The sequence below is a fragment of the Mya arenaria genome, chromosome 2 (genome assembly GCF_026914265.1).
Source record: "Mya arenaria isolate MELC-2E11 chromosome 2, ASM2691426v1".
NCBI lineage: Eukaryota > Metazoa > Mollusca > Bivalvia > Myida > Myidae > Mya > Mya arenaria.
Genome location: NC_069123.1, coordinates 53,214,305 through 53,226,312, shown reverse-complemented (window position 1 = coordinate 53,226,312; position 12,008 = coordinate 53,214,305). Strand labels below are relative to the sequence as shown.

Below are 12,008 nucleotides of genomic sequence, written 5' to 3'. Positions count from 1 at the left end.
GGATCAACCTCCTGTTGTTTTTTACGTAGTCTAAAACTAATTGAGTACGTTCTAGTAAATATCAATTTCTAATGCAACAGCTTAGTTTTTGCCTATTGTAACAGATATTATAAAGAGTAATATTTCGAAATAAAAAACCCCACACACAATGGTAATGGAAGCACGTTGAAACGTTTAAACATGTAGTGTGAGCAGGGAACACAACTCGGGACTGAAATCACAAAATAATTTGCGCCTATCAAAGTCGCACTCTCACAAATTGTCCGTTTTGACATTTTTGTCATGGTCAGTGTTTGCGTAAATGTCTGTAAAGCAGTGATAAAACAGCTGACGAAAGATCAGATCGCATATTTTTCATGTTTACGTTCGAAAATTGATGTTTTATGGCTAGCGTTACTAAATAAGTTTTTCGGCAGTTTCTCAAACACTTGAGATCTATTATATTGCGATTAATCTTATTAATTTTGACTCAATTGAAAACATTGATGCAAAAAATAACTTCTTTCTGAGACAAAGAAGTAAAATAAGACAAAACTGAGGCAAGTGGAATAAATAGGGAAACGTGAAAAGGAGTTTTCTTAAATGCATATGTTTCGCATGTTGTAACAGTCCGCCCGGTTAGCTCAATCGGTATAGCGTTGGACTGTGAATCGGACAACCCGGGTTCCATTCCCGGGCGGACCAGATTACTTCTTTTGTGATTAGTTATGAAATCGTTTTTACGACTATTCGCACTGTACCACTGTCCCTGGCATGTACAGAAGTTGTCAGTTCCTTGCTGAGGTGAAGGCACCAAGTACTGGCTAACCGCCTGATAGTCTGCACAGGATAGGTGTGCGGTGGTTGATCTGTCATTCTGGGACCCTTCAATGTGCTCACGCCGGGACCCGGAGTATAAAATTCTAACACCACCACCGTTGTAACAGTCTGTAATAAGCTCGAATACATCTCAAAATATGTACTGTATTGAATATTATGTCACGTGCAAACAAATTACATTTCTTAATTTGCATAATGCATGCATAAGGCAATCGACGATGACCAGATATTGCATTTTTGTCTGTTATTATAATGGTAGCTTAAAAACTGTTGTATTGGAATACTTGATCACGTGACTATAGACAGTAGAGCGGTTCTTCAACACTTCTTGTACGTGTACGCGTAGCTACACGTACAGGTATTTTTTCTGTTTTGTTTTTGTACTTGTATTCTCTCTGACATCCCATACATCGCGTTCCTCGTGCTACCGCACATGCAGTTCTAAACTTGTACAAGGTGCACATACCTCGTTGACATCGTCCACAAAAATGTCCACAGATACCCGTTTCCATGCACGTAGTGTTCCGCAACCTCTCGAGTATTTGAGATATATTGGATATGTCAAGAGTCGTCATATAAAATACAATTTTATTCAAAGAGTTCCGGAAATATTTTAGTAAGCGATCCTTTGGCGGGCTTATTGACATATTTCCAGGACGAGTTGAATACGATTGTGTTGTAAATGCTGACAAGTTTACATCGTGCACAAAAACATCCCACCTACCCGTGCTCACGCAACCTCTCGAGTAATCTTGAGATGATTACGTTAAAAGTTGTTGCGTTAGGAAGTTTGCCATTTGTACATAACAGATCGAACAATTTTGCAACTATGTTTCGTTAGGTTCAGTTAAAAGGCATAAATTTAATTAATGTATTGCTAAAACACTAGCAGTATTGTTTAAGTGAGTTCACAAACAATTTTGCACTGAATCTTAAGATTTCATACCTTGAATGTGTTTTTCCCTTAGGTTTTACTATAGCATGTTCGGCAAGGATATGGGCAAGTTGACTGTGCTAGTAAACGGAGTAAGCAAGTTCGAGATCAGCCCAGAGGTGGACAACAGGTGGAGGCGCCGAGAGTACGTCCACACAATCAACTGCATGTTTTTCTGCTGGGTAAGAATGTTTACTTTAGTCGGCTATGGGTTCAATTGAACGGTTTATAGTTTACAGAAGAATGTCAGCGTTTCGCTTCTTATGTTCAAAATGCAGTTTTCTGTTGAATATCATTTAATATGGTTTAGTGATCTAGTGGGTATTAACAAAATATCACGTAGACCACTGAAAAACTCAAAGAAAGTAAGTATGTACTAGCACAAAATAAATGGTTATGCGACAGTGTCACATCAAACCATTAATTTTACTAAGAACATACTAACAATTTTAAGCCATTACTAAATGCTTATTGGCGTCCGTATTTTATTAGTTCGTGCATATTTCGCTGAAAATACTTCATTTATCGTTTATATTACCAAACATTTATGTCCATACTCGATACGACTATGACTACGAGCACAGTACAATGTAGTATTCCTTGCAGTCAGCAAAGTGCAATATAGTATTCCTAGCAGTAGGCCCAGTATTGTGTTGCTGTTTTAATTATATTATATTATAATAATTATTGATGCTTTAATTTTTTAATTTTTTTCAGCCTGTAGTGGAGGTGGAAATTAAAGCGACCCGAGGACCGGGGCCTCTGTCTGACATCGCTATTGACGACTTATATGTCGGACCATGTTCTCATTGACTTTATAAATATTGAACAATGACAGCACAGTCAAAAACAGCACTTTAATGGATGTACATGAATTGTGAACGAAGAACAAACATTAACTATATGAATAGTTTTGCGGTAGAGGTCAGCGTTTGTAATCTCGCTTTCCCATTTTCATGAGCTTTTCATATAATGTGATTCTATCCGGATGCAACTCTGTATACAACGTTGATATCACTGTAACTTCAAACTTTGTTTTAATTGTACAATCACATTGTATCGAACTTGAAAGAATACAATCCATACAGTACTTTACGTATTTAAGGTACTTTTTGTATACATGTCTAACATATTGTATTCCATATCTCATTTTATCGAGTAGATTTTGAACTTACTTGTAAAATATTATTTGGTCATGTGTGTATGGCTTTATTCCAATGCCACTATTATATTCTGACTTTGTGCGCTTATCAAGAAGTCCTCGCTTTTCTTGTTGATATGCCTTTGCACTGCAGCTGTTTTTATTCTCGGAATGTTTATTTTCAATAAAAACTTTTGAATATAACTGTGCGATTTGAGAAAATCGGTTAACAATAAAAAAGCATTAAACTTATGTATTATAACGCATTAAAGCCTTGACGAAAAGGGCATTTGACTGGTTCCAGCCGTTGGTTCAATCGCGGTACAATCCTTCCCTGGTGTTTGTCCATTCAGCTCTATCCCCTCCTGTACAGTAAACGGTACTCTAGTCAGCGTTGCCAAGGGAACGTTCTTCGTCCTCACCGTTGATCTCTGTTTATATTCGGTCTCAAACGTCTCGGAGGCGGTGGGCGTTCGTCTATTCATGATACAGTTGACGAGATCTTTGAAGCCATTTCGGAAACTCTCGTTGAAGCCGGCGTAAATGATAGGATTGATAGCAGCGTTACTATACATGAGTAGGACAGCACCGAAATCTAGCGTATTGAACCAGTCAGGGAGCTGGAAAAAACAATTCAATTGTTTCAAACAAGAATATAGTAATGTATATAAGAACCACAAGTAATGAAATGTAATCACTTTAAAGCTGCACTCTCACAGATTAACCGTTTTTACAACTTTTTTGTCTTGGAAATAGCAATTTTTTGCGTAAATATCGGCAAACCAATGATAAAAGATTGCTGACAAAAGATCAGATTGCAGATTTGCATATTTCCGTTCAAAAATTAATGTTTAATGGCTTAACCGTTAATAATGGTTTAAGAAAAATCAATAGAACATTAATATTTGAACTTAAATATAAAAATCTGCGATCTATTTTTTGTCAGCAGTCTTATATCACTTGTGTCCATGGAATTTTTTAAAACTTTGTCTCAATCTGTGTGAGTGCAACTTTAAATGCACTATACCAACTAGCATTAGGTATGCCATCTGGTCACAATTTTTCTTTACATTGAAGGTTTTGGTTAAATTATACAAAGGAAGCTACGTGACCAGAAGCAAAGCAATGGCAGATATCATCTTTAATGTCATAAGGGTTAAATGGTTATGTCAAATAACCGGAAGTACATGAGGTTTCACACACGGTCTACATCAATGTTAATCAATGATTAAAAGTATGCATGTATTTAACTGTTTCAATTTCTCAAAATATCTTAAGCGTGAAAACCTTAAGTATCTTATTACATTTGGCCGAATTACTAAATTGTATAACGAGAAAAAATAGTCGGTCGAGATTTTCATAACGATAATTTCCTTTGAAAGTCTCAGATCTCAGAACAAAAAAGTGAGCTTGGCTTAAACCTGTTTTAAGAGACTTATGTTTCGTACAATAAGAACAAGGGCTTGTCTTTGTAGTTTATCTTGTACAGTGTGTGTATACCGCGTAATAAATTACGTCACATATGCTACGTCGGAAGGCAACATTTTGCTTAAAATGAAAAGATAACTTTTCTTTTACTACATCATTTTAAATAAAACAAAGGGCAGTCTATGCCGCTTAAAGTGCCCCGCCTTCTTTTTATTACCGGAGATTGATAAGGTGATTAGTTTCATCAAACACTTCGACAACCTGCATCCAAAACAATGTTTTGACAGTGCTCCGTCAGACGGCCGTATTGTGAAAAAGTTTGTCGAAGTGTTATGAGAAACTAAACTCTCAATCAAACTCTGGTAAATGACCGAAGGCGGGGCTCCGTCAGCAGCTTAGACTGCGCTAAGATACATTACAAATGGTGAAGAAATAGTGAATTGATCATTGTTTAAAGTCTTCATTCGAAGCAAAATGTTGCCTTCCTATGTAGCATTTTGACGCAATTAAACATGTGGTATACACACACATACACTGTTGTAGTGTGTTTGTTATAAATACGTAATAGAATTACCGCTCTGGAATGGTCGGCTAAAAACCAATGTCTAAACAAGAAAGCGACGCAAAATTCGATTTTCTAAAATAATTTGTTTTCAATACCAGCTGTTAGAAGATCTAGTTAGTTGAAAATAGAGCCATAACATAGACAACTGTAGCGGACATAGCATACCTTGTAACCTTGCTGACCTTGTGTGAAAAGAAAGTATATTTTGATCGTCTGGAAAGGCACAGCACACACAATGAACACCAGCAGTACGGAGAACAGCATGATAACAACCTGAAAAACATCAACGAACTGATACAAGGATGTTACAAAATGAAGTATGTTATGAATACGAATATAAACTGGCGTTTAAACTGTTATTTTACGGCAAAAAATAGGTAGATAATATTGGACACACAAACTAGTAGCGCCTACGCTAAACTTCTGGGCCCAATTTCTCGATACATCTTAAGTTCCGTATAACTCTTTCCCGCTAAACTTGTAAGCTAAGCTCTCTTCATTTCTTTTTCTATAATTTGCATAATATTAACTACCATAAAAAGACCTTATATAAAAAGGTTATTGCATATTGATCTCCTGATGGAAGCGTAACACCAAACGTTTAGGTATTGAATAATTGAAACAAACAGGGCGTGTTTGTGTGATAGTTTACATATTACTTAGACTTTTAATATGATAATATAAATAACAAGTTTTAGTTATCAAAATCAATTTTTGGCTAATTGAAATAAGCTACTGATGCCTGTTAAGTTTAAGAAATTTCGAGAAATTTGGGCCAGGTGACACGAAATCATGAGCTGTAATAATTTCCATTTATAAACAAGCGCTTATGACCAGCGTGTTTTCTGTCTTTTCTGGGTGTTTGCGAGATGAACGCTCGTTTGCGAAATACTAAACTGCTCATTAAGACAAGTATTTGAAATTCATGACATTCCAGGGTATATGACATATGTTTTGTGTGTTGCGTTCTCATTGGCTATCATGTCGCAATGTTTAAACACAATAGTTTAAATAATAATGGAGAGAATCAAACTGTTTTTTTTTATAATATCGCAATGTAACCATTTAAGGGTACCTTTCTCGTTGATCGCTGTTGAACGGATGATTTGGATGACGCTCCTAACTTCGGTCCTATCTTATGTTTCCGCAGTTTTATCACAATAAATGTATACGAAAGCATCATAATCAACATCGGAGTCCAGTTTAACACACCACACACTACAATCCAGTACACTTTCTTGGAGGTCAAGCCTCCATCACAGCTACCATCAGCTTCCGTTTTCATTGGCCATTTTTCATCACAGTATGTCTCTAATACATCTGCCCACTGACGTTCAATATAATAGTACATGAAGAGGAGTGGAGTAGCTATAGCAATAGAGGCCATCCACACCAGGATGAGAAGATAACTGACTTTCCTCTTGGTGACCCGAGAGTGCATCGGAAACATGATAGCGTAGAACCGGTCCCCGGCTATCACCACCAGCGTGAACATGCTCGCACACATTGCTGTGACTTAAAGATAACATATGGACACAACATTAATGTAAAATTATCATGTATAAATAAGTGATATTTTTTCTAACTTGAATAATTATTCGCTTAAAAGTGGAAACAAATATAAATCTGGCGACAATTTGTTCATCGGCAGTTCTGTGCCTGATCTTGGCGCTTAGTTCTTCTTTTCATGGCCTTTTCCTTACGGGAATCAACAAGTATGCTCTGTATATTTCTTTGTGCCATTTAGTTATTTGTCTTTCTTTGTTGATTGCTTTCGCAGATACAACACATTTATTTGCTATTTTTTAAATGCAGTTGATCAGCACGTTTTAAATTAGGTCACGGACTGTTTACGTTTCGGGTCAACCAAGATGCCAAGGCCATGTTTAGCGTGTGTATTTTTGTAACCCTTTACCCAGTTTTTATAAAAGTAAAACTCTTATATCAAGAATTCTTTTATAATAGAACAATCAATTGCTTTGTTTAATTTCTGTTTCAATACCTGCTGAATTACTATTATGTCCTGTGTTATTTTTGGATCAGTGCCATAGCACTTAACCGATTAACTTTAAAATAGTTCTTGTTCCTTTGGTAAGCGTGTTTACCGGACCTTCACTATTCCTGATCATCTAAATATTTAGGAATGGTAATTAAATACGGTTTTTAGGAGAATTATATTGATATAGCCGTCTTGTTTGTTCTGTATTCTAGCTCTTTTCGAAGTTGCGAAAACTATACGGAAATAACGGAGGAAGCTATTGAGATGAAAGAACTAAGGAATGTCCATTAAAACACTAAGCTCTCGAATAGACTGCGCTCCTATGTGAGCATAGAACCCCTTTAGACCTGGACTGCTGCACGATATGATGCGAGCATGGTTGAGGGTACAGCGGAAAAAGAGATATAAGTGAATCCATAAATCTGTATGTCTCCATTATGCAAAGAAAATGTTGTCTTTAAATAATTCTAAGATACTCAAAGACTACGGCGACGATTTTTTTTAAATAAGATGTTCATTGTGGGCATTTTGTTTAAATGAATCGTTTAAATACCACTGTTTAAATACCGTTGACGGTTCTTATTTTTGAATATATCAATCATTAATAATTTACAATGAAATCTGCAAACGTGTTACACAACGAATTCTGGGAATTTGTTTGACGATTATCAAAATAACGTTTATTTGTAAGGCCTCATCCGCAGGGGGGTACACGTATTCCGAATCTGCAAGGGTTTTAAGTGAGGTTTTGGAGCTTGATATGCAAGAGGGCGGCGAAACCATGACGAAATAGGATTTTTGGAACCTGTTTTCGCCTGGTAAGTGGTATAAAGTATATCTTTCATAAATATCATGACGCGCATTCGGCTCTACAATTACCATGCCTCACTCGGCTTTTTATTTCATGCGTTTAGGTTACGGAATAAAAAAGTTATTGAAGGAAAACCTTCGGCCAGTCTGTTGTTTACAAATGTGGGAAGCGAGATTTTGATACTTTTTAGGACGTTTAAGTTTCAAAAACACATATTTTTGCAATGGTTTCTGCTGTAACATTATGTAAATGTGGTATTTTAATTTCCTGACAATTCCTTTGCTGTACAAGAGCCTTCATGGCAATTTCATTTTGGTTTAACCACCTAAATGTGTGCTGAAAATAGTTTAACCACCTTTTGGCATCTGCACTGAAAGACACTTTTATAAATGAAAACAAACAGTATGACAAATTAAACTTGTGACAAACGTTCCATAATATTATGACAAACTTTCAATTATATTAAACTATCACGTGTTGTATACACAACAAACGTTTTATACATGCATTCTCTCATTTGTCAGTTTGACTCTAGGAACAAAACAAATTGGTCTGATCAAAAGTGTATTGCCCTCTATAACTCTTCTGTTGGTATGTGCTGATATCAATGATCGGTAGAAAGAATATGGTCTTAATCGTTAGAAGGAATGAAAAATGTCCGATAGGTTATGATAACAATTTGGAACTATGCAGATCATCAACTGATGAAAATGTGTGCCCCTCTGAATATCGTATTTAAGACGTTTCGCGCTTTTGTTTGGTGTGAAACTGAAACTCTTTCGGGGTGTGACGGTAACTCTAAATTTCTTGAATTGCCTGGTACAAGGCTTGTCCGTTTTCCGTTTTCTAGAGCGGTTTAAACTCAGAGATGATATTTTTTTGTATCTCGGCATATCGCTGGCCCTATCAATAGAAGCATGACGTTAATTCGAGTGTTAACAGTAAACAATATTTTCATTTTATTACTGGTTCTTCTGATGTAACCATTATGAATTAGCAAATATAAAAATAACTATCCACTGTAATGGTAAGAGGTTGTAATAGGTTGTTTTAGTTTCTATTTTTATCAGTTGGTTGTAAGTACTTATAATGTGAGAAAAATAGAAATAAACAGTAAATAAAAGACAAATAAATCGCTTTAAAAATATTTTTAAAGAAAGTATTTAACACGTGATAGTTTAATATAATGGAAAGTTTGTCATAATATTATGGAACGTTTGTCAAGAGTTTAATTTTGTCACACAGTTTGTTTTCATTTATAAAAGTGTCTTTCGAATCCTATTTCGTCATGGTTTTGCCGCCATCTTGCATATCAAGCTCCAAAACCCCACTTAAACCCTTGCAGATTCGGAATACGTGTACCCCCCTGATCCGTCTTTCAGAACAGAATAGTTAACAAAAAATCAATGTTTGAAATCTCTCGAAACAATAGGCCGATATTATATCAAGTATGTATCTACGTATCAAAAATAATACTGCATAGACAAACTATGAAATGTATAGTAATATGCACAGTTTTACCCAATTTCACCACACAAGAGTATGGATCTTAGTTTTTCGAAGATAATTTAAACACTTTTACCGTTTGGTACTGAATAACATCAAATGCCTTAAAAGGTTATGAACTTTGTCCTCAAGAGCGTAACATTGTGTGAGTTCGTTTGGACCTTCGGGGAGTGACATAAAATATAAACCCCAGTTGGCAAGAATGAACGTCGAAAGGCGGTTACGAAATTTATTGCCGGATTTATTGTAGTGCGACACTACAAATTTGACAAGTCGAGCGTCCTTAAGCCATCCTTAAAATTATAAGTAGTTGTGTTAACCTGCAATAAGTGAAGCTTATTTGTGAACACGAAGACGCAAACATACAGTTAGTGTATGAGTGTTGATTTCGAATATATGACAATAAATCTTTATTAAATAAATAATAAAAAAAATGAACCCTTTTATTATTCATAATTTCATAGGTACTTACCCCAATTACATTATCAATTGCTTCAAAGAGCAGTTTAAATAGTATGCATATAATCATTGTTTAATACGGTTAACAAGTTATGAATTATTCATTGATCTTTGAATTTGTAAAGAAACAAAATTACAGACAAGTGAAGACAACAGGTCAACGGCTTTTGGTTTCTCTTATCGAATTTTATTGAAATAAAATATATAAGAAATTAAAATTCGTAAAGCTGCCCCTTCAACATTATATTTCTTATAAAGCAATATTAAGTATTTTTAACCAAAACAGAAATATTTGTATATGCTTGTCACAATCTTAAACCCCGTGTAGTTGTCTTAGTTTGTAGTCTGTATAATCTGGCATTCTACTATTGTACTGTTTCCAAAAAATCAATGTTAATTCGTTACATTTGTCTGCGTAGCTTGTTTTTTAGATGGTCTTTCGGTTAACCTTGTTTCTTTTAAATAGTAAAACTACTGCAGGAACTACAGTTTTAAGCTCAAATTAAGGGTACATGCCAAATCAACTAATCACAACTGAAGTTGTGAGAATAAATACTTTGCATGAAGGGGTTGAACTTGCAGAGGAAGGATCCGAACACCCAGAACTCGTTTAGGCTAGCGACAACGTGCACCCAGATTGGCATCAGCGCAACCAGCAGGTCGGAGACGGCCAGGTTCACAAGGTAGTAGTTAGTCGTGGTGCGCATGCGCTTTGATCTCACCACGATGATGATGACGAGAGCGTTTCCGACGAGGGCCACGAGATTCACCACCACACCCAGGCTGACCTTGACTACCACCTCCCGAGAGGAAACTGACTGCAGTTCCGACGGGTATGGGATAGCACTGAAGTCGTAGTCTTGAGTAGGTGGTTCACAGCCACCTGAGCTCATTTTGAATGTTTTACATGGTTGAACTCGGCATCAAACTATCTGTTTTCCTTTCTTTTATATCTATAACAACACTAATTCCGAAACAAATAAAACTGATACTGTCCATTTACCACAATGTACAGATTAGCGTATGTACTATGATTGTAATGCTTCCCGATAACCCGAACATGAACTCTCCGCGGCACCAGTGTCACTGAGCGGCAAGCCGTGAATGAGAAGCCTCGTTGGTCTGAGAACCGACCTTGTATACTTAGCTGTACAAAACCAGCGAGCCGCCACTCAGCATCATTTGCACGGTTTACGAGTGTCCAGAGAAGGAATTAATGAAGAAATAGAAGTAAAATTTTATCCTCTGGTTTTAAACGATAAGAAGTCATTGAAGTACAGGAGCAAACAGCGATTCATCGATACCTTTGATTACTTTTGCACGGCCGCATGAAATACGGCCTCAGATTTATGGCATATGAAACAATGCAAATATAAGTATGGGACATAATATGGACGATAATGACACGCAAGTTTGTCTGAAAGGCCATTAGTGCCGACGGTAGACATTCAGTTGCAAACATGCAATAGAAATATAAGAGTGCAGGTCACTTATCGTTTATTTGAGCAACAGAACTTTCATGCGTTTTATTATTCATCTTAAACGCAAATTTTATATTTTACAGCATATGGCAAGATTAATAAACATATTTTTATATGCGTTATATTTATTAATAAGCGCTTTATTTTTTTTCGATAATCTTTTTCGTGAAAAATAAGGCTGTGTTGCTGGCACGACATTCCAATGTCCAATGTCCAATGTCGTGCTGGCACGACATTAATTTGTTGAATGTCCAATGTCCAATGTCGTGCTAGCACGACTTTCACTTTTGAATGTCCAATGTCCAATGTCGTGCTAGCACGACTTTCACTTTTGAATGTCCAATGTCCAATGTCGTGCCAGCAAAACATTCGATTTTGAATGCCCAATGTCCAATGTCGTGCCAGCACAACATTCGATTTTGAATGTCCAATGTCGTGCTAGCACGACATTCATTTTCGAAATCCCAATGTCCAATGTCGTGCTAGCACAACATTCATTTTTGAATGTCCAATGTCCAATGTCCAATGTCGTGTCAGCACGACTTTCACTTTTGAATGTCCAATGTCCAATGTCGTGCCAGCACAACATTCGATTTTGAATGTCCAATGTCCAATGTCGTGCCAGCACAACATTCTATTTTGAATGTACAATGTCCAATGTCGTGCCAGCACGACTTTCACTTTTGAATGTCCAATGTCCAATGTCGTGCTAGCACGACTTTCACTTTTGAATGTCCAATGTCGTGCCAGCAAAACATTCGATTTTGAATGCCCAATGTCCAATGTCGTGCCAGCACAACATTCGATTTTGAATGTCCAATGTCGTGCTAGCACGACATTCATTTTCGAAATCCCAATGTCCAAT

General features: G+C 36.5%; 2 protein-coding genes across 2 annotated transcripts in view; one reads left to right on the top strand and one right to left on the bottom strand.

The window, feature by feature from the left end:
* The window catches only part of LOC128215837 (uncharacterized), a 36,299-nt gene extending 33,636 nt beyond the window's left edge, over positions 1-2,663 (top strand). Inside the window, exons 11-12 of the mRNA XM_052922452.1 lie at positions 1,788-1,935; positions 2,471-2,663. Coding sequence (XP_052778412.1) covers positions 1,788-1,935; positions 2,471-2,566 — 244 coding nt within the window. The 3' untranslated portion in view covers positions 2,567-2,663. The remainder of the gene's footprint in view (positions 1-1,787; positions 1,936-2,470) is intronic.
* Positions 2,664-3,160: 497 nt separating this feature from the next.
* Positions 3,161-10,555, bottom strand: LOC128215827 (QRFP-like peptide receptor). Its single transcript, XM_052922440.1, has 4 exons — positions 10,219-10,555; positions 5,963-6,402; positions 5,053-5,160; positions 3,161-3,514 (listed from the first exon to the last, which is right to left on the bottom strand). The coding sequence occupies exons 1-4, from the start codon at positions 10,553-10,555 to the stop codon at positions 3,161-3,163; spliced, it is 1,239 nt and encodes a 412-aa protein (XP_052778400.1).
* Between the last annotated feature and the right edge of the window lie 1,453 nt (positions 10,556-12,008).

What these genes read in the sequence shown, in the direction of transcription:
- LOC128215827 (XM_052922440.1), bottom strand. Translation starts at nt 10,555, where the DNA reads ATGAGCTCAGGTGGCTGTGAACCACCTACTCAAGACTACGACTTCAGT. An exon ending in AACAGCGATCAACGAGAAAG is followed by an intron (nt 5,161 to 5,962) that starts GTACCCTTAAAT and finishes GATGTTTTTCAG; the next exon opens with GTTGTTATCATGCTGTTCTC. An exon ending in AAGGTCAGCAAGGTTACAAG is followed by an intron (nt 3,515 to 5,052) that starts GTATGCTATGTC and finishes TGTTTTTTCCAG; the next exon opens with CTCCCTGACTGGTTCAATAC.